Raw genomic sequence first — 24,187 nt, 5'->3', positions numbered from 1 at the left:
CTGTTGTATTTCACAGTAATTGGTATACTAGATTTTTTTTCATCTTCGAAACGTTTTTTTTTTTCGTACACAAAAATGTTTCAAAAAGTACTATTAAACGATCGTTTAATAGTGCGTACTATTAAACGCCATGTGACCCACAATCGTCCAATCAAATGACAGGAATTTATTTAGGTGTTATATAATATAGAATATTGTTGAAATAGACTGAAGTTAAATGGTGAATGTATTAAGGATGGTGAGTAGAATGTGATTTGTAACAAAATTATATAATTATTTTTTTATGTTTCCATGGTTAAACACACTTATTTCACATTGTACAATATTTATTTTAACAATAAATTCATTAATTTTATTTGTTGAAAATTTATAAACAAACAACCACTCACAATTATTTTCCAGAAGCAAAAAATGTCTTCACTGAACATTAACAAACTAGATTTATGATAAATAAGAGAATGAAAAAAAGTTATTAGAATAAAAGTTATTTATGAAAATAAAATAGAACCCCTCCTTTGGGATACCCCTATTCAGTGGATATCCCTATTAAGTAATACAAAAATGGATATCATAATGATACTTGACTGGCTTTTTTTGGTGAAACGTTGGCTGCTAAAGTTTTTATTCCTCTCAATTTCTTGAGTCCATATCAAGTAGTGTTCTTGTTTTTTGTTTTTTTCCCCACGAAAAACACCGAAACAATTTCAGTTTTTTGGTAGTGTCCCTTGGATAGGGATGCCCCTATATTAAGAGAACAATTTTTGGGGTCCCGCAGATGTCCCTTAGTAGTTTTGAAAAAAATTGAATTGGAAAAAAAACATTCAGCTAGTTAAACATACAAAAATGTATCAATGCCTTGTTGGTTTATTGGGCAATACGAAACACAGGAAGTAATTACCATATTTTACCCATAATTCAATACATACATTAGGTAATTACAGTATTCGCCATATTTATCAGGATTGTATCGTGATGGGCGGACCATTATTCTTCTGTCTATACTCATCATTGAAAAGTCTTCTGAAAATAAGAAAAATCATTGAATAGTTTTCAGTACAATATTTTTAAAAGTTTTCCTTAATAGTGGATACAAAACCTATTTAACTATTAAGGTAAGAAGCTTTAGTTTTGTGACGTTTAATTTTTTTGGTTCAGAATTAGGACATCCATTGAACTGTATTAACCTACAGTACGTCTAGGCCTTGTATTGATATTTAACATCTTCTAGGCCAACAGTAGTATAGAGTACAGAGTACACCTTACCAACAAGATTAACAAGAAATTGAAATTCCTTTTGAACAATTTATATCTTGAACATTTCTGAACATCTGCAATATCTATGCAAAATCTAATGTCTACATAGAGGTAAAATAACAACCTGTTTTGTTTATCTTATATAAATATTTGGAGGATTATATGATGTGATTATTTTAAAATACCAGGTACCAAAATGAAAATTACTGTATGATGCATTCATTGTAATTATAGACTAGGCTACATTTACAAAAGTGTTTTGTTAATCTGAATAAATGTTTGGATAACCTGATTATGTGATTATCTATTATTAATATTATTCTAGGTAATGTATTTTGAATATAATAGCTATAAGTATACTTCTTTCCCACAATACAGGCATTAGGCAATTTCATATATGATTAAAATATTTGAAATCCGTCCTAGAATACTATTTGTAAGAGTTTTGTCCTGCGAATTGAGCAGCTACCACTAATGTACTCTAGTATCAGGTATAGTCTGGGTTCCAGACGGAGTTTTGTCTTAATTTTTGTAAAAAGATAAATATTTTTGCACATATGGCATACAGTACGTATACCACTTGAGCTGTAAACTCCGTCTGGGGAAACTCGTACAAGTCACATGGTTTGACACCAAAGAATTCTTGGTGCATACGATTATCCGGTTGACTAGTTTCAGCCGGATGTGATTGGCTACTCGCTCGAAAATATATTATTATGCTTTTTTGGAAATTTCAAAGATTTAACAACTAAGATGATGCAGCAGCACATGCGCTATGTTACGTTTAGACGATGTATTTTTTGGGTACTCGAACTCCAACACATTTCTTCGCGAATTGAAGTTAAGTGATTATGAAGGTTTCTGAAGGCTAAAAATGATTTTATTTTACATGCCTAGTAGTCTGGTAAACATTTGATGGGATTTTTCCCAAGAACATAAAAACTTGTCTTGATATGGATAACTTCTCCGCAAATCAAACATTAAATTGCTCATTATGCGGAGATAATTTAATTCATTCCCACCCACACAGACCCTGTGTGGTAGCTATCTTCCGGTAGTTTGTATCTATTTATTGGCGTTTATTTGGCATGTCATACAAGGCCTAGGCTTAGTCTTGATATAGGCCTAACTAACAAAAACACTCGGCAACACTGTAGGCTTGTCACAATATATTTCAACAGTTGTTATTCAGTCTCGATCGTACTTAAATACGCACTCTTTTTAAAACTAAATGACGTCGGTTTGATCATTGGTTGATTCGAAATCCATATTTGTATACCGCCCTCCCCATAGTCAAATACGGTATGATAACCTACGTCATTTTTATCGGATGTTTGCTGTCTGCAAATCGTTTTCTATACGTGTATCACAAGTTTGTATTTCCAGACACAAATCGAAAGGTCGACTGGTGGACTAACATAAAAAAGACAATAAATACAGACTTGGAGCAAGTCTATATCAGGTAGTACATGGTAGCTAATGTACCCTACTACTTTAATTCCTTGATCTTAATTATCCTCACCAGCCTTTGTCGTATAATCCTGGAATGGATTCTCTACAGACAGAAATCATCAACAGAAATTCAAGCATGCCAGAAAAAAAAAGAAAGACTTGAAATTAACTAATGTATAATTTAATGAATTAAAAAATTGTTTGGAAATTACTTTAAAATAGAGTTAAAATATAAAACAAATAAACTGATATCAACAAGGTAAATAAAAACTGATTTATAATCACCTGATCAAATTGATGTGAACTTTGGCCAAACAGGAAGTATTATTTAAATTGAGAAGTTACTGTGACTAACAAAACAGTCTAGCCGCCATTTGTAAGTTTGGCTTCGCGAATGATGGTTGTTTTCTGTACATATTCCTCATTAAAAAGTCTTTTAAAGAGAAAAATTTACACATTTATTTCATAGTTTTATTCAGTTAATGCAAGTTTATAGTTTTAACTAGTAATACACTAAGGAAAAAGCTAAAAGTAAGCAATGAAACTTTAGTTTAGTGATGTTCATTGTTACTGTAAAAATGATGCAATATCGTCTAGGTCTACAGCAAAGTACCATTGTATCAATAATAATATCTGCTTGCGGCTGCAGTCTAGGCTACATAAACAACTAAACAACATGTTCAAGCTATCTGAAACAAATATTTTAATACTTATTGTATTATATTCAAATGCTATCACTTCATTTGGGCAACGCCTTCCCTGAACTATCAATTCTGATAGTGGTCCTTCATCTCTGTACCGTCCTAGTTTTCATAAAAATGTAGATTGTAGGCCTACAGTAGATTTAAGTTATATTGTTTTTTATTGATTTTTAAAACTACTGTATACCGTTTGGTAATGTCGCCTTTTTTATTCCAAAATTAATAATTACTGGATTACATAAACCAATTGGGCACACTTAACACTTCCTACTAGTATGGTTCCGATGTAACGTTAGATTACCCTTAGACCAGTCGTATTTGAGGTATAGGTGTCACTTTTTGAAGAATTTACTTCACCTACTTTTTCTGGGGTAATTTTGGCTGTAGAATACGAATATGGTTGTTGATCGGGACGGGGAGGGGGCGTTTTCGAGATATGAAAGGTCAAAGGTCAAATGGGGTCAAATAAGTCATTTTATGAAGAGGGAATGGTTTAGATATGTTAAATGTACAACAAAAATGTTTTCTAATGTAAATTAAGTTCCATGTTCCAAATATCATAGTTAAAATGATCAGGTGAGGGATCGTTACAACGTTATGAGGTCAAAGGTCAAATAATACATACTCTGAGAAATTATCAAATACAATGTAAATGCGGCACGTTATTTATTACGTCAACAACATCAAATCACCCATTCATGGTGGCTAATATAATTATCATATTTATTATTATTATTATTATTATGAAGTCTATATACAATAAGACCTAAAGATTAAATATTGCTAAAAGCATCAACAAACTGATAAATCTATTGTAATGTTATATAATTATTGTAGGCCTATGTTAATTATTTTTAAAACATAGTTAACTTGATCAAATTATTTGAATAAAAGTACTTTAAAGAATGTTATTTTTTATCATTGGTTCATAAGAATTCTCAATATCCAGGTTCCAATATTATCATTATTAAAATGATGAGGTCAAAGGTCAAATAATACATACTCTGAGAAATATATCATACAGTGTAAATGCGGCACGTTATCTATTACGTCAACAACATGAAGTCTATATACAAAAAAAACCTAACGATTGAAAATTGTTAAAACATCAACAAACCGATAATGTTATACAATTGTATATTAATTTTTCTCTAAAACTTATTTAAATTCAAGTATACTGTAAACAATCATTGGTTCAACAGTCTTAACAGTCATCTTCACTTTCAAACACGTCATACTCTGTCTCGTATGTTATTTATTCTAAAACATAGTTAACTTGATCAAATTATTCGAATAAAAGTACTGTAAAGAATGTTATTGTTTATCATTGGTTCATAAGATTTCTCAATATCCAGGTTCCAAATATTATCATAGGTGAGGGATCGTTATAAAAATTATAAGGTCAAAGGTCAAATAATACATACTCTGAGAAATATATCATACAGTGTAAATGCGGCACGTTATTTATTACGTCAACAACATGAAGTCTATATACAAAAAAAACCTAACGATTGAAAATTGTTAAAACATCAACAAACCGATAATGTTATACAATTGTATATTAATTTTTCTCTAAAACTTATTTAAATTCAAGTATACTGTAAACAATCATTGGTTCAACTTCACTTTCTGATTCACTAGTGCCATATTCACTTCCTTCTGCTTTCTCGCTTATCAAATCAATCAGTTCATCTGACAGTGGAACATTCGTCCAAACAATCTCACTATTAGGAGTCCAGCCATGTTGCTGCGGATCTGGAGCATCGATGATCGAAACACACGACTGTCTCCACAAACGGCACACATAATTTGCTCGTCTTATATGCAGATATAGGCATTCTTTACACGGTGGCAGAATTGACAAGTCGATGATTTTACCCTTTTTGTTGTATCTGTCCCAGAAAATTTGCTGCCTTAAAGTGTTGACGTTTTTGGTTTGTTTCCAACCATACAACTTGCATACGAACTCTTCTAGGTTTTCGAGGACTTCATTTGCCACATCCCAGCTTTCACCAAGTGCTCTAAACGTACTTACAAACCTTGAGTAATTCCTCAGCACTTTCCAGCAGCTCTTTTTGCCTTTTCTAAAAAAGGCAGACACATAGTCATTCCCTGTAAATGAGTGTAGACCGAGCAGTGCCTCCTTTGTTTCTTTACTCATGTCACATTCCTTCAAATCATAAATTTTCCTGTTGTTGCCATGCCCATTGTCTACCAGACAGAAGAATCAATATAATATCTGTGTCACCCGATGGAGAACGCACAATAACCGGGCCTGGTTTAGTTGTAATGGCATGTTTCACATGTAAAGCAATCCTTGTATCTGCTTCTTCTTGGTCCGATGTCAACTCACCAACAGTACTGCATGGGTTGTTATTAGATAACTTAAAACATCCATCTCTCTTTGAGAAATAAATAACTTGACCTGCAGGCATAATGTGAGTGTTGTCTTTCCATACTTCCATTATTAAATCTGTCATGCGGTCTTTGTTTGTTCCATTAGATAAAAAGGCAGTGAAGTTTCTTGGTATTTTAGTGTTTGCAGAATTTATGAAATAAGGCGTACTTGCTCCACGATAATTTCTTTCTCCTTCTTTTATGGACTTGTCATTGTATGTGTCAGCAATTACATCTACCCGATCATACTTTTTGGGGATTTGATTTGATTTAGGAGCTGTATGGCCAGATGATGGAACGTTTCTGGAATACATGTATACATCCGAATGGTGGCCATTAAATCTACAATGTATGATGAGACTTGTGATGGTGAAGGAAATTGAAATTCTGCTTGAGCGATACTTAAGGCATCTTTGAATTTCGCTAAATGCGGCCGGTTTAGTACCCATCTCTCATATGCAGATTTATTCGATGAATAAATAAATTGCCCTATCATGTTAGAAAAATCATTTTACATATATGTTTGTAAATTGAATTTTTAGCAAACTATTTTTCAAATGTACGTACGTACATATTCAACAGACAAAATATTTGTTTTTTCTGATTATATATAAAAAAACAATTATAATTAATAAAATTCAACTAATAATATTTAAAAAACCATTTATGATTTTTCAATGTCAATTTAAATTTTTGTTGCACTGGGTGACATTTTGCTGGAATTAATTGCCCATATTATATATACATATTTGCAATTGTTGCTGTGTGCATTCACTCTAGGGCTATTTTTTAGCACATGTATCTTTACAACTATTGATTTTGTTACTTTGAATGAAGCAGAAATGGATTCAGGATCAAAAGTTTTGCTAGGATAACAAGTTGTGATGTTCTAGGGGTTTCAGTATAAAACTTATGTCCATTTTTAAATATCGCGATTGTAGCAATATGTGCACATTAATTATGCACTTGAGCCATTTTTGCCTATGTATATCTCTTAAACTATTCATTTTGTTACTTTGAATGTTGCAGAAATGGATTCAGGATCAAAAGTTTTGCTAGGATAACAAGTTTTGATGTTCTAGGGGTTTTCAGTATAAAACTTTATGTCCATTTAAATATCGCGATTGTAGCAATATGTGCATACTATTTATGCACTTGAGCCATTTTTGACCACGTATATCTCTTAAACTATTCATTTTGTTACTTTGAATGTTGCAGAAATGGATTCAGGGCCAAAAATTGTCTAAAATTGAATGTATTGATAGCACTAGGAGATAAAATACTGAAATTATGATCTTCCGAAAATTAACGATAGCACGTTTTACATTGAAATTGCTATAAGTATACACAAAATGCCCTAATTTAATAGTCATATTTGGAATAAAGACACCAAACTGGTATTTGGAACATAGCTGAATCATGCATTGATGAACTTATATGATAAGTTTCAATTTTGGGAATTATTGCCCACAAGGTCAAAGTTCAAAACAAAAAAGTAATGATTTTTTGTATTTTGTGTCCCGAGTGACTTTTTGACGCGCAGGGTGAATTTTTAAAATGATGAACTTTTTTTTATGGATACATTTAGCACCATATATTAACATTGTATAGGAAAAAATCAATTTAAAAATGTATTTTCATATTTAAATAAGGGGTAAAAATTGCCGAAACTGTTTGCAACAAAATAAATTGGGGTCTCTAGGGACCAAAATCTTGGAAAATAATTGAGATACAGCAAATTTTTTTTCCTATTTTTAATCTATGACCAAAATTATGTCAGTGTATCAATATTCAGCTTATTAGCTTTAATAGTTTTTAAAATATGGCTAATTAAAAATGCAACTTTACAAAAAGGTAATTTATTAAGACCAAAATTTCTACAGACGACACATTTTCAAATGGCCATAACTTTTTAACGACTTGGAGTTGGCAACTGAAATTGTTGGTGTGTTCGTGAGACATATTGTTGCATATTATATGAAAGTTTCAAGAAAATCTGAGGGGGTACCCAGCCATGATTTTCAGAAAATTTGTTGAGTTGGCATGGAATGACCCTATATTAAACAAATATCAAGCTTTTACCAACAATGTCATGTTCAATACTCATACATAGGTGTTTTTTTAGGGAATTTCCCTTTTAATAGGTTTGAATGGAACCAGTTACAGCCAGTTACTGCTATTCACTGATATCACGAGATTGTGCATAAGCTGTATTCAACCAATTACTGTGCTGTTAACTACAGTATATAGCTAAATTGAAAATTTCCAGAATCATGTTTGTAGTATATATAAATAGATGGAATCAAAAGAAAATCAAATACCAATATATCCGAATAATATTTAACAGGAGGGTTTTTAGGGGGTGTTTATTTGAGGGTGGTGTTTATTCGGGGGAGGCGTTTATTTTTTGGGTGTAAGTAATATGGTAACATAAATCAAATAAATACCCTAGATATGAAAACATTAAGTGATAAAATACTGTAGAAATTGTATCAACATGCTTTTCAATTGTAGAGAATGTCAATCAATGATTTCTACTTAGACATGTGTAAGTAACAGGAGCAGGCTAGTTGCCCCCTGGACATTTCACGCGGTATTTTGACCACCAGTCTATTCCCCCGTGTGACATTGCCCCGGACATTTGTTGTGACATTATATTTTATTATTCAGACACATTTAAATTTGTACAGTACAGTAAGACATATTTACACTTTTAAGATTGGGTCCTAATACTGTGTTTATAAAACTCTTCTTTTAACACCACTGTTTCAAGTTGTTCATGATTTTTCTGACTATATTTACAGCTTTTACACTAAATTGTCTTTTATAATATAATAATAGGTAGTTCAAACCTAATTTTTTAAAGTAAATATTTCTTATGTTTTTTAATTTACGACCTGGTCATAACTATACAGTAATCTTTAAAATAGCAACATACAGTAGAAGAAGAAACGGCATGAACTGGTTGTTCAAATTATACAAACTAGAAGTATCTTTGATGTTTTCATTCATTATCTTGCTATTATAATTGCTAACAAGAAACACAATAGCAAAGACAAAATCATATGCAAAATCAAAATAGAGATAGGTAAAAACTATAAATATAGTATTTATTGAGAAATAAAAAATTTTAAGTTAATAGTGTTAAATGAAAAGTTTTACAGAAACAGTACTAGTACTTTTTTATATGGCTGCGGAAACATGGCTATAGACTACCAAAACCACTGTTGGTTTTTTGATCTAATTTCAGTCGGTTGAAAATTTTAACTTTTTACTAATTACCTTTTGTTTTACAGAAAATGACTGGCTCATTATTTACTAAGCCTGATAATGAGGTGATGAAAGCAGTAACTTACCTTAAATGTGCAGTACTTAAAAGTAAACTCCACCAACAAAAATACGAAGGGCACAACTACGTAAAGCAGTCAAGTACTAAAGCATTTAAGGCGATTCTTTGGAAGGAGCCTGTAAAACACACATCTGAACTGAACAATCTATGTTCATATAATAATCTTAAAACTGATAATTTTCCTCACACTAGTGAGAATAATTCTGATAGTTTGATAGAAGATATAAATTCTAAATTTCCGGATCCACCAGCCTATTTGAGAGGTCCAGAAGAAATTGAACAAGTATCAGGCTCAGACAATGATGCTGATTTATGTAAATACAAAAACTTATTATTTATTTTATAAAAAGATTGTTTTGTTTTTAGAATAATTGTGAGACCAAGTGTCAATTTTCTTTCTGTAAAGCCTGTTTTGTATACAGAATTCCCTCCCTGCAATGAATTATAAAATAATAGATTAATTAATAATTGTTTCTACTTTTTGCATAAGCACAACCAATCAGCTCCGGGAATGAGGGAGCTACAGTATGATGCGCTCATGAACACTCATGTGAATCGAAAAAGCTAAGCAAACATACGATGGAAATTAAAATTGCAGCTCTTGTAGTGGAAAGGGTAGCATGATTTGTTTCCTCTGTGAAATGGAAAACAGGCTTTAATCTACTTTTTATGAACCGTAATCCATAATATATTTAAAAAAAAAAAAAACATTTTTTTTAATTTAGTAACAAATCGCAATGATGTGGGAAATCCATTCATTAAACCTACTGAAGGAGTGTTACACCCATCAAGCATAAGTCCGACATTAAGTCCATATCAGTCACAAAGCAGTGACTCTTTCGAGAGTGTTGCAAGTGGTACGTCATTTGGGAAAACGCATGTCGGAAATCATGACTCTGATGGGAAAGAAGGGAAAAGTTGCCAGAACCAAAGTTCAAAGCAGACACATCAAAAGGTTAGTGTGGATATTTACCCACATACTGTATATACAATTTTTTTTTGTATTTTTACTATCTCTATTACAATCAGTCTTTTACTCTGCTTATAAGCAAACAAGAATATAACTAGATTTAATTGCTACAAGGGACTACTGAAGTATGTCTTCAATAATTATCTACAGTAATATAATTTTGAAAAATGTAACAGTTTTTGCTGTAAGAAATAATAAATAATAGTTTCTCCTCATTTATACACATCGACAATTTGAGAGTGCTGACTGGCTGTGTGAAGTTCATTAACCTTAACAAGTTGGATACTAGATTTGAGGTTATCATTTTCTTTCTGGCAAACAATGATTAAGGTTCCTAATGTGAGAATGTTTTTCATTTCATTATTATTACCATTGCATCAGTTTTGTTATTTAATAAATACTAAAACTTGCCATTTTAGAGTGGCAGAGGTGGCGATTCTTGCGATCTGAGTTTACCAAGTTCTGGTGGTTCGGGTGATGGACGAGGAGGAGGAGATAAAAAGAATAATGAGGATGGAAAGAAAAAAAATCAAGACAAAGCAGAGGAAGAAGAGGACGAAGAGGAGGATAAAAAGAAGAATGCAAAAGAGGAAGCATCTGTTGAAGCAATACATAATGCCAAAGAAGAGAAACAGATTGAAAGCAGAACTGTTCAACCAAAACAGGTTTGTATGATGAGATGTAATAATGGCTTTGATAACTAAGTTTGATGCAACCACCGGATATAGCACAAGTCTAAGAAGAAGTGACTTTTACAAAATAATTTGGCACTAAACTTAAGCAACAATTGGAAAGGTGCATAACGTAAACTTGTTCATAACCTCATATTCAACTACAGTACTGTATTTGTTTAGATTATTTATTTGTTTTGTTTATGTGTTTCTTTTTTCAGGTACAATGAATTTCAGATTAATGAATATTTGTGTGATGAATAATGAATAAAAAATTTGTAAATTTAGAGTGGTTGCGTTGATACAGAGATCATCACAGAGATGAAGAAAGAAGATGAATTGGATGGCAAAGGAAAAAGTGAAGATGGAAGTGAGATAGAACAGCTGGTTAGTAGTATAATAGGAATAAAAGTGAATTACTTAAGAAGAATTTTCCTCAATCTCTTAAATTTGGAATTTGGTTGTCCACCAATGTTTGATTTCGTTTGCCTTATTAATAAGATACAGGCTAACACACGTTCATTGATATGCCATACCTCTTGTGTAAAGGCCCATTTATACTAGGACGATAACGATCAACGATAACTAGATAAATACTGCACTACTGCAAACTTTATATCAACATAGATAAATATGCATATTTCCTACATAAAACAAAAAGTGGGAATTTTAAGTAATTTCGCTAAAAAGTTAATGTTATATATTCCATATTTTCTACTTCCATACACGATTTTCCTCTCACGTCGATCAATCGATATTGAGTGCTTCACAGAAGAAAATGAAAATATCAATCCGTGCGCAATGCACGTTGAGATTTATAGTTGGCCACTTAAATTATTAGAATCAACTTTTTTTTCACATTTTCAACCATTTGAAGATGAAAAAAGTTATCGCAATAGGACCATATAGTATTTATTTATACATTCAATGTAGGCAATGGGACTTTAAGCATGCTACTTGTGGCATTGTTTCATTTGTTACATTACATTTAAAATGAAATAAAATGTGTAAAATATGAAAAAATACATAGATTAAACCAAATATGTTGATACTGATAACATTAAAGGTTCTATTTTTAATATTTACAGGTCAGCAATGACATCCAACGGAGTCTAAAAGAAGCCTGTATGAATATACAGGATCAAAAGAATGGCTTAGCAATCTGTCATACTATGTATTCAAGAAATGGTGATTTCTATCTAAGACACCTTCAACAATGCCGTCTGGGGCATTTGCATTGTGAAAAATGCCATCAGTATCTTGACAGCTTCAACCAACTAGTCTCAAGTTGTGTAAAACAAGATGGAGCAATTTTTCCATTCTTTTTAGAATACATGGAATTCATAAGTAAGAAATGATTGTTCAAATAATTTCATTTGGCTTCGTATGATTATTTTTTGATGAAGTTTCTTTTTTTTGGCTTAGAAAAAAAGAAACTTCATAAAAAAAAATAAGAAATGATTATTTAGCACACTACTAAAATACATGGGCTCAAGCCATAACAGTATAATACAACTCCGATAAAATCAATACAATCAATACTGTAGTAATACACGTCCAACCCAAGACACCTTCCTTACCAATATGCTGTTAAAAGTGGCACTTTCTGCTTTATAGTCACTCACCAATATGCCCATGCCTAGCAATTAGTTTAATACAGTGTGCAAGATAATTTTTCCAAGAAAAAATTTCACAGATAGACAGATACATTCATACAGAAAGACTACCATCTTGCAATACATCTCACTTTCTTATTATCTAGTTTGCCCTCTAGTTTCTTTCTCAAAAACATATGAACATAATATACAGAATGATTATTTACTCGATCACTGCCTACTAATAATGTTCAAGGCTAAGTAAGCAGTAGGTATTTACAAACTATAGAGTAGAATATGTTATAATGTTTTCCTGCCTGACAGAATAGTCAGTATGTATGAGAATTCTAGCAAGTTCATCGGGAGTGTAACCCAAAACAACAAATTCTATCACTCTTTAAAATTGTCTTGTCTTCTATTATTTCTCAGGTCGAGAAGAAAAGTACCTGGTAATACTGAAGTGGCTGTATGGAATAGTACCCAACAAATTCAAAAGCATTGAGAAATGCCGAATACATTTAAAGAGACTTCGTCTAAGCAGCAGCCAAGGAGCACAAAACAGAAAGAAGTTCAAAGCGGATGCAGACAGTAATTCTCAGGAACCCATGGATACTGCAGATGGGAGTCATTGTGGTGCTGCAAGTAGGTTTAAACAACCTCAAGTTTTTCATGGATCCACAGAAGACTTAGGGGCATGGATTCAGTATGGAAATCATGATGATTCAACAGATGGAGAACTAAATGAAGGAGTTATTTTACACTCAGTATGTTTTTTTCATCTTGATGTGTATATTATACAAATTATCCATGTTTATATGAGTGGTACAAATAATTTGGTGATGGTGGTGGTATAAATATATAATTTATCTTTCACTACATGAAATTATTTGTTCAATTGCACGAATACAAACATTCAATATTTAACACATTTTAATGAGATGTTAAGCCAGGCCCAACCCATTTAAAAAGGTAGTGCTCCAATGTTAGACGTGGAGTAGAACTATATTACAGACAGCAACATTACAGGATGATTTTCAATCTAAATCAATCAACATCCTAGCCTTGTGTTGTACATTCCGGTTACTCCCTGTGTAACATGAATGAACTGCATTGCATTCTCGATGACATACGAGTTCAATAGTATAGTTGTTATTATATACTGTATAACATTTATTTAGACACGAGACTGATGCACAGTACAACTCGTTCAATCAATTATATGGATTCTACTGTAGTACTTAATAAATTTTTTAATTTTTTTCTTAAAATAATAATAAATAAACACGTTTTACATAGTATCTAGCCATTTTGAAATATGTTATAACACAGCTACAGTATGTCTATCCTTGCTATTTTTGATTGGTTGATGCCATGCAACCTGTAGTGTTTTCTGTCTATTATACAGTAACTGCTTCCTTTGGCATAAACTTTTTTTAAATGGCCTATCCTGAAAAATTTGATTCAAGATTACAGAGGTAAAGATATTACTAATTTTTTATTTTAAATAGCTTTTGATTGCCACAAATAATTGTATAATTATAATCATAAGACTCTTAATTATAATCCCAAACCTTTGTAGTATCCCACCAATATGCTTGGCTTATATCTAACTTTTTTTTTCTCAGAGTTTATCCCCAATGGACGGCTTATATAGACCGAGAAAAGAATTTGCTAAAGTAAGTAAACTTGATAGTGGTAGCTATGGTGATGTGTATGTAGCTGCAGATAAATGTACCAATCAAGAATTTGTTTGTAAAGAAGTAAGTCCATTTTTTTCTATAATTATAAACAAATTAATGTTGCTAAACTATATAGCCTTTAAACTATACCAAAAGTACCAATACCATTTTTCTTCATTCACTAATCAGTAATTTATATTTGAATTAAGATGGTCATTCCAAGAATTATTTTAATCATCTAATCTATATTTACTCTCTTCTTAAGGTGCATTTGGACAAATTTACAGTAAACGAGGTCCTAATATGGATGATGCTAAAGCACCCAAATATTATACCGCTGTGGGGTGTTGTCAGGCATGGTGCCTACATGTACATTCTTAGCGAGTTCTTTCCATGTAAACCATTGCATTCAAGACTTGCCAACGATGATTTCTCTATACAGGATGCAAATGTTGTTAATTGGATTAGACAAATTTTAGATGTGCTAAAATACATACACTCTTTGAACATTGTCCACATGGACATCAAACGTAAGGCTCTTATAGATATGTTAATTAGTCTAGTATATGTAAATATACTAGACAATTATTACTGGAATGAATAATGTGAATTGGTGAAGATGATAGTTTACCCAACCAAATCATATTTATTGTTTCTTAAAATAGCCCCAATACAACCACTACGGTTCTTCACAATTTCGAAGAGACAAATTAAAACACTGGTTTTAGCCAACTAGACAAGTGTTTATATAGTTTACCTCCAATTTTGTTCATTCATTTTTTTCTTGATGATTTTCTGGCAGAACACTAATATATTGTTATTTATTGTATTTCCAACAGCTGGGAATCTTCTCTTGGCTGGAAATAAGATATACGTGATTGATTGGGGACTTGCTCTAAATCTGAATGATAATGGTTTTGGACAACTAAAACAACCCACTGGAACTGAATTCTTCATGGCTCCTGAAGTCATTCGTAAGATATTTATACATACATTTGAAATTGCCAGTTGTAGGATTATAGATACAGTTACAGATACTCATTCATATTTACAATGCTCGTACATATAAATATACGATGAGCATGATGACCTCTCCATACGACCTGATTGTGATAGAGAATATGGATGAGAATTACTGAATGCCGCATTGACCTTTTTTTCTTCTAACAAACATGTTTTTCGCAGAACAATTATTGTTCCAACATAGTTGAATAGCTAAAATGCATATAATTCCTGCCTCAAACAATGCCATGCGGTTTAGGATGAAATTGAGTAGTTTATAAATAGTGCTAGTATTGATTATAATAGATTTACATAAAGATTATATTCACACTTTTGTATAGGAACACAACCAAGACTGACTGGCCTCTGTATTCTATGTTCTCTCTTGTATTCATATTTTTTACATTGTGGACATACAGTATCATTGATTTTAATTATTTAATTTTTTCAGGCTGTGAGAGATTCAACGCAGCAGCCGATATATGGAGCCTCATGTGCACCTTTATCAATCTCCTGGCTGGTTTACCCCCTTGGAAAAAAAGTTTCCCTCAATTGATAACATTTCAACAAGTGGTGAGTATCGTAATCGCGTTGAGAAATATTTGTATCTCAATCAAAACCTTGAAATAAAAAATATGTAACATAAAATTTGGGCCGGTAAATGTAATTACTTCACAGCCCTGGGACAGATCTGGACCTTTTTTTATTAGTATATGATCATCTTTGCCCATAGTGCATTGAGTCTATTTCGTGAGATCCCTACCTGTATAGACTCTACATATGCCATTATTCCCAATATGGACACCCCTCGAAAGGAAAATGGAATAGTTCAGGCACCGTAGCGGGCCGTACAAACGTCTCTCACGCATGACATCGTCCACATATTCCTTTCGCTTTCCATGGAAAGTGGACGTGTGACCTTGAAACCTTGAAGGAAAACTAATTAAAAGAACAATAACAAAGGACACCTGGCTAGCAACGCATACCTTTGTGGACTTATTGTGTTTAGCAGCATTCTTGTGAAGGAAGCTTCTACCAACAGTATCCTTATTGTTTGTAGCCATGTCTGCTCATAAAGCCGCAGCCTGTTCCGTGTGTGGCGGGCCCCGCCCGTCCACGAAGCTGGACCGCCATTTGGCGTGCCCGCGCTGCCGCAAATGCAGCCAATCTGCGACCTGCGAGGTATGCATACGCTGGCCTGCGGCGAAGTTCATTACCGCCGATGTGTGGGCACTCTAGCCCCCCTGGTAGAGCCATGTCTGTTAGCTCCGGGGTCGTACTCCCTGACCCGCCGCCTGAAATTAATATCAGAGCAAGTGAGTAAGACCCTAGAGGAGAGGGAGCGTATTACAACTGGATCGTCCAGGGCACCTCTTCCAGTCCCCTCGCTTAACAATCCAGGTATCGAGGTGCGAGTCTGTGGGGATTCCACTGACATAGATGATGGGTTGGAGCCTGAATTTGACGATGATACGCCACTCCCGTCCGGACTTCACCAGCTCGTCTCTAGGGCGCTACCGGGTATTCTTTCCCACTTAGGAATCCCGTATGAAACACATGATGCTTCTGGAGGTTCTCTGGGCGGTGGCCTTTGGGACTCGCTCTCCCAAACTGCGACGACCTCTAATGTGCCTGTTGTGGGGATCCACCCAGACTTGCTGTGACGAATTAACCGCTAAGGTCATAAAACCATCTGCCCGGTGCCTGGCAAGCACCTTCCCCGTTCCCGAAGACCAATTTAAAACAATGATTCGGGAACCACAGATACCCCGGGCCGCTAAGAATCGGCTCCGAGATGATCAGCAATTAAAGCCATCAGCGAACATCTTCCCAGATAAAATGCAAGCAATCCTGGAAAGTACCCTGCGCACCCATGATAGGGCTGCCCGGGAAGGGATCCGCGCTGTTAACATCTGTGGGATCCTCCTCTCGGACAATGAGGCGGCTCCGACGTTGGTCCCAGACGCCGTTACCATTCTCCGGGAATGTATGGGGCTTATTGCCGATCAGTTCAACACCGTAGTGGTCTCGGCAGGGGATGCCCGGCGCACAAACGTCTTGCGTGCGTCGTCTATTGATCCGGGTCATTTTGAACGGTTCATGGATTCCCCTTCCTTCCAGTCCGAAGATTTATTTTCCAGCATCTCTAGACTTAAAAGACGCCTATTTCCACATTCCCATTTCCCCAGAAGACCGTCATTGACTACGGTTTCTCCTGGACAGGAAACTATACCAGTTCAGAGCCCTTCCGTTTGGCCTGTCCACTGCCCCACGGGTCTTCACTCGGGTAGTCAAGGCACTGGGGGCAGTATTCCACTCGATGGGGGTAAGAATCTTCATGTACCTGGACGATTGGCTAATTCTCGCAAATTCCAAACAGGCCCTCGTAAGCCACGTCGGCCTTGTATTGAAGATCACAGAAGCCGCAGGTTTCATTATCAATTATCAAAAATCAGTTCTCACCCCGTCTCAGTCCCCACTGTTTCTTGGGGCCCGTCTAGATCTGATTCGGTCCCTGGCGTTCCCATCACAAGCTCGCATAGAGACCTGTCGGGCAGCGATAAAACTCCTGTTGTCCCGACCATCATCTCCAGCCCTGATGTGGCTGAAAGTTCTGGGGTACCTTGCGAGTTTCGTAGATTTAGTTCCGGACTGCCGACTTCACATGCGTGCCATGCCGACAACTCCACCTCCTTTATCATTTTTCCCCTTCCTCCAGAAATATTCTGGCCCAGGTCCCGCTAAATACATTCGTAGCTTCTCACGTTCAGTGGTGGCTTCAACCAGGAGGGTTGGACGGGGGAAAACCTTTCTCCGATCCTTTTCCGTCGGTGCGAGTCACCGTCGACGCCTCCCTCTCTGGGTGGGGCGGTCGTGCGCCCTCCGAGTAGGTAGCGGGAACCTGGACCATGTTGGAATCAGCCCTCCACATAAATGTCCTAGAACTTCTGCCTGCTCCACTTATGTCACGGGGAGGCTGTTTTGGTGCTGTCCGACAGCGCCACTGTGGTATCTTACATCCACAATCAGGGCGGGACGCACTCCCCAACCCTGTGTTGTTATACATGGCAGCTCCTAAGCTGGTGCCACCAGCAGGGGATCCACCTAAAAGCAATTCACATTCCCGGCAAACTCAACACGATTGCCGATGCCCTCTCCCGTCGCAAGGGCTCTGTCGAGTGGATGTTATCGACAGCCGTCGTCCAACAGATCTTCAACACGTTTGGACGACCTCTCATCGACCTGTTTGTGACGAGCCGGAATGCTCAACTTCCGATTTTTTGCTTCCGGTACCCAGAAGCCACGGCCTGGGCCACCGAAGCCCTGTCGATCTCATGGAACGGGATGTGGGCGTATGCCTTTCCGCCTCTTTCCCTCATCCCTCTGGTCATATCTCACATTCGCCGCCATCAATGCAAAACCTCCTGGTAGCTCCATGGTGGTCTCGCCAAACTTGGTTTCCCACAATGCTGAGTCTGCTTTATTCTCAGCCCAGGACCCTGCCAATTCGGCCCGATCTCTTAGTTCAATCCCGGGCCCGGCTGGGCCTTCACAACCTGCAATCCCTTACGCTGACTGCTTGGCCCTTGTCAGGAATCGCCTCAGAAGTGCAGGAATTCCAGACGGGCCTGCCTTGTTGGCTGCCAGTCTCGACGGGAGTCGACAAGAACACTATACAACAGTCGCCTTAAGCGTTTTTATCAATGGTGTGCCGGTTATGAAATCAATCCTCATTCCGCCTCTCTAGGCGAAGTCTCCCGGTTTCTCCATGACCTATTTGAGTCGGGACTCCAGGTCAGAACCATAGCAGGGTACCGGTCGGCTATTGCAGTAGTATTACCGAGGTTCCCCGAGGGATCGTCAGTATCCTCCTCTTTAGAACTATCGATGCTGATAAGAGGAATGTTTAATGTTCGACCTCCCGTGCGGTCTTTGCTTCCCCGGTGGGACTTAAACTCGGTCCTTGAGGCCCTTACAAAACCGCCATACAAACCCCTTGGTTCAGCATCTCTGCTCGATGTTTCTATTAAGACTGCGTTTCTAGTATCCGCAGCGTCATGTAAGCGTAAGGGTGAGATTCACGCACTTTCCTTAGACCCTGGCCATATTCGGTTTGAGAACAACGGTGTTCGTCTCACTTTCCGAGCAGGGTTCTTAGCAAAGACCCAAACCCTGAACCACTCTCCACCAACTATTTTTATTTCTAAAATTTCCTCGCACTCCTCTGTGCGAGAAGACAGGCTTTGGTGCCCAATGCGTGCGATACAAATATATGTTAATCGCACGCAACATTTACGAAACGGAACGTCACATCTGTGACGACAATAAAACCCCATGGCCCCGCCTCTAAGGATACGATAGCCCGTTGGGTCGTTTCCGCCATCAAGTCAGCGTATGCATCTTCACGCTTGCCGCCGCCAGCTCATATGGACGAGGTGCGTGGCTCCGTGGGCATTATTTCGGGGTGTGCCGTTTCGGATATTTTAGCGGCGGCATGGTGGAGAGCTCAGACCACTTTCTCATCGTGCTACCTTCAGGACGTTGTCTCGTCCCAGGCGACCGTAGCGTCGGCAATTTGTCGGCCTCCTAAGTAGGGTAAGTTTGGTTTTAGTCACAATCACGCCCTCCTCCTGATGCCGGTGCTACTCTGGCATATGTAGAGGTTATACAGGTAGGGATCTCACGAAATGACTACACAAACCAACAGTGGTGTTGGTAGTCTATGAGTGAGATACCTACCTGAAAAGCAATCCCTCCCGCCTCCCCTTGCCGTGATCACATGGATCTCGGAATATGAGGACGATGTCATGCGTGAGAGACGTTTGTACGGCCCACTACGGCGCCTGGACTATTCCATTTTCCTTTCAAGGGGTGTCCATATTGGGAATAATGGCATATGTAGAGTCTATACAGGTAGGTATCTCACTCATAGACTACCAACACCACTGTTGGTTTGTGTAATTTATAAAATGCTAACAAAAAAGCCTAAAAAAGAATAGCAATTTTTTTTTTCTTTGTATACCATGTATGCTAATCTCATTTATTTATGCATAGTTATAATTTTCTGTGGAACATTATGTTCATTCCTGATGATCAAATAAAGATTGAAACGTTGAATCATGGCTACCCTTATTAATTTAGAGTCTTTTTTTAAGTATATGGATATTTAATATGTTATTGTTTGAATAGATTGCGAAACATCCACCTCCAATTGAAGATATCCCTAGAAATATTCATCCTGCAATTAGGAACTTTTTGTGTGCAGGATTACAAGCAGATCAGCAGCACAGAGCAAAAGCATGTCGCCTCCTTGAACATGATATTTTTCGCATGAGTAAGTGCAATCTTGTAGTGTGCACCATCTATGTTGTTCTATGCTGCATTCAAAATTAGAGGGATGCATTTTTAATGGCCTAGCTTCAGGGCCTAGCCTTTTACCACAATGGCTTAATTGAAGTTTGCATTAGAACAGTAGGTGTGTTATAAAACAAGTAATGAGTGTTTCATTGTATTTGTGAATGGTGAGAACATTTTTTTTTTAGTTAATTAAAAAATGAATCATTAATTGAAATATTGAGCAGTCAATCTTTCAACCCATGAAATATTTTCACCATTCAACTCATCCATTTTTTTTTTTGGCATGACATGATGCATACAATCTTATTATAAACTGTTAACATTAAAATGCTTAAATACACCTGAAATATACATATTATGCCTAGGTAACAGTTATAGTCTGTAATGTGCTTTTTCACAGGAGACATGTGATCCATTGAAAGCTTAATGTGGTTGCTTTCGTTTACAAATTACTAGTAATTAAGGCTAATGTGTAAAGTTAAAGTTCTGTACTTTTAGCTCTTTCCTTTATTGTTATTTTCCGGAGACATTTTATGTAGGGGAATTTTACAGTAGGCAGAGGTTTGTACCCTCTAGTTAGTATTATATTTGTATACTTTTTTCAGATTCCTTTCCAAGATTGCATTCTCAAGATCCACATGTCATTCAGCCAACAGAAGAAATGGAAACAGGCTTGTTACCAGTAGCAACACCACCTGATGGTATTGATGATGAGGATTATATTAATCCAGCAGCTTGCTTCCCTGCCCCTGGAGAAGAAGTAAATGTATTACCGGCAAATTTTAACACTTCCAGCAATAACCAAATCCTGGAAGAAGCGTCATATGTTGGTAATGTCAACCAAGAACACCAGGCATCATCACAACATTCTCATCAAAAGGATTGCCCAGGTGTTCTTGATGAACAGCTGCAAGATAGAGCACACTTGGAGAACATAAGTATGACAGATGTTGATGAGTTGAGTAACAACTTACTTCTTATGCAAATACACGAAGATGAAGAGGACCTCTGTGGCCCAGCTTTACCTGATGATTGCAAGGATCCTTCTAATGAAAATACATACTCTTCAGATCAACCAGATGATGATTTTGGTTCATTTCATCCATTAACTGCAGCTGGCGGACAAGTATCAAGACATTCACAGACAAAAAACAAAAAAAGTGGAAAATAGTATTTTAGAAATGTTTTAAAATTCATTTTATCAGATTTTTACTTATACTTTAACAAAACATAGGAAGTGATATTGAACAAATGTAACTTAAAAACCATTTAAAACTAGTCGTTCAGGTCATTAAGGTGACATTCTCCCAACTTTTACATTTAATTTGATTTTATTTTAATTTTTTTCTATAAATTAATGTTTTATATATCCTAAAGAAAAAGCATTTAGAACCTTAATTTGCACAACATCTATTTCTTTGGACCAATGATGGCAGGAGCAATGCTATGCTATGCTATGTTAAACGTGTGTGTACTCCTATTTCATTAGCTCTAATTATTACTATTATTATACATGCATTTATGTAAGAATCTTTATTCTTACATTTACATAAAGTAATAATAAGGTATTTTAAGATTAAATTGAAAATGAATTATATAATCAACGGATATAATATAGTATACTCAATAAAAAATACATTTGATTAAAATGTAATTAAATATACTTATGAAATATAATTCATCCATATGCTTATAATGAGTTAAATACACTGAAAACCTTAATGACCAAACTAAACCTACAAAAAAATCATTACAATGTACTTCGCTCAAATAAAACTGCCCTGACCAATACATTTTACCAAAAATGAGTATTCAAAATAAGGTTCTATGTGCTTTTTATAAATAATTTAACCTCCAATGAGTGTATATATATTTAAATTAAACATTTTTGTCACCATATGAGCTTTCAAATTAATTATGATTTAGTCATATTAAGACTCATAATCTTATATTAGTTAATACCTTGAATATAAGCCTATTTTCTGTAAATCTAAATGAAATCTGCATATAATGTTTACAAGTATAGGATGTATTCATTTATGTATTCAATGTTCTGAATAGTATATCCGATTATTAGTAAGACAAAACAGTAATAATAGGAAGATTTCGATTTGCGACCCCAGTTTCGACGACATGTTGCATTTAATGCGCTTCATCGCTAAATTTCTCACCGGTTTTTTGTGGATTATTATCATGCGTAGGCCTATAGGTACAAATCGAATGCACCCTATAGATATTCAACCATTTAACTCATAAAAATGCATTGGTATAAGTTGGTGCTGTACAGTAGTCTATTGCTTGTGTTGGAAATGTAAGATAAACATCGCCAGAACTATAATTGTACAGATCTTAAGTCTGGATCTTTTATTAGACTACTCGTTATTATAAAGTTGTTTATGATAGCAGCCAAAACAACGATGGATATTATAAGCATTCAAACCATCATTAGGCTACAATGGCATGTCGTTTTAAGATGTTTTAAGATCATGACTACAATTTTGTAGCATTTTTAAATGTTATTAAATTACCGTATCTATAGTTGTTTTTAGCATTTAAGATCGTGTCGTCTTTAAACATTATACGTAGGCTAAATGTTGCCTTATTATATCTAAGTTGTAGTGTATTATTCCTTAGTTGCTTAGATGAGGGAGAGACCCAATCAACGACAACAGACATGAAAGAGCAGCTGATTTGAGAGATGCATATTGCAGCATACTTAAATATGTAATTTAAATTAAATTAACTGTACAAAGTTAAAAAACCAATAAGCTTTGTTTTTTTAATGTTTATTTGTATTATTCATCATTAAATAATGACAAATCTCCCTGCTTAGATGCATTGCTTTTGATGTAAAACATCCACGATTCATTCGATAATGTGGTATACTATAGTAAAACTATTAATAAACGCCTTGCTTATTAAAATGTGGATTGTAATCGTGTGTTTGAATCGTGTTTGTACACAGTACATTTAGTGCGTTGGCAAATAATCGGAATACATACGATAAACAAAAAGTTTCCTTCTAGAACTATAGGATAACCATTTATGCTGTAAATATATTTTTGAATCCAATAAAATTACTCTTACTAATAATGAGGTTATTTCATTGGACTTGTGAAAATATTATTTTCATCAAAGGCAGCATAAGTGGTTATCCTATAGTAGTTCTAGGATGAAACTTCTTTTGTATGTAAAAGATTTAAAAAATGCATATTATCATCGTCATCGTTGATCGTTATCGTCCTATTATAAAAGGGCCTTCAGATAACTGTCGCTTGTGATTGGCCAATTCACTTGCGTTGTAATTACGTCGTTGCGTTGCGTCCAAGTGGGAAAACGCAATGGCGTATGCGCAACGCAAAGGAGTTGACCAATGACAAGCGACAGTTCAGCCATCGCTTGTGATCAAATTCATTACGTTGCGAACTTTTGCCTTATCACATGAATTGCTGCTTCTTCGCCATTGTGGCTTAAACATTATCTGTAAGTGCTTTACAAAATTGCACTCGTATCCCATTGATTCTGAACTTACTATCGTTGATTCTGATACAGACTGTTGTGCTTTTAACGAATTTTACACAATGTTAAAAACAAAAACATCCAATTACCATAAGCGAGTCTCGTATGTGTCAGACAAAAACATGTGCATAGACTCCAGTTTATAATTCCCTTTAATAAAACGAACTACTTCAAAAGGCGAATGTGGCGCCAAAACTTAATAAAATAAAGAAGCAAGGATTACATGAACACTTTTTTTGA

General features: G+C 35.5%; 1 protein-coding gene across 2 annotated transcripts in view; it reads left to right on the top strand.

The window, feature by feature from the left end:
• The window catches only part of LOC144840063 (uncharacterized), a 31,234-nt gene extending 7,888 nt beyond the window's left edge, over nt 1-23,346 (top strand). Inside the window, exons 1-13 of one of the 2 annotated variants that reach the window (XM_078695723.1) lie at nt 793-1,112; nt 9,101-9,467; nt 9,879-10,108; nt 10,543-10,788; nt 11,083-11,181; nt 11,883-12,141; nt 12,819-13,153; nt 14,015-14,149; nt 14,334-14,598; nt 14,908-15,042; nt 15,522-15,643; nt 20,261-20,405; nt 21,034-23,346. In XM_078695723.1, coding sequence (XP_078551849.1) covers nt 9,104-9,467; nt 9,879-10,108; nt 10,543-10,788; nt 11,083-11,181; nt 11,883-12,141; nt 12,819-13,153; nt 14,015-14,149; nt 14,334-14,598; nt 14,908-15,042; nt 15,522-15,643; nt 20,261-20,405; nt 21,034-21,599 — 2,901 coding nt within the window. In that variant the 5' untranslated portion in view covers nt 793-1,112; nt 9,101-9,103 and the 3' untranslated portion in view covers nt 21,600-23,346. Of the gene's footprint in view, nt 1-792; nt 1,113-9,100; nt 9,468-9,878; nt 10,109-10,542; nt 10,789-11,082; nt 11,182-11,882; nt 12,142-12,818; nt 13,154-14,014; nt 14,150-14,333; nt 14,599-14,907; nt 15,043-15,521; nt 15,644-20,260; nt 20,406-21,033 lie in introns of those variants that run through there. The other variant, XM_078695724.1, reaches the window with a different exon arrangement.
• The last annotated feature ends 841 nt before the right edge of the window (nt 23,347-24,187 follow it).

Source organism: Antedon bifida, chromosome 4 (assembly GCF_963402885.1).
Source record: "Antedon bifida chromosome 4, ecAntBifi1.1, whole genome shotgun sequence".
NCBI lineage: Eukaryota > Metazoa > Echinodermata > Crinoidea > Comatulida > Antedonidae > Antedon > Antedon bifida.
This window is presented reverse-complemented; position numbering and strand designations above follow the sequence as displayed.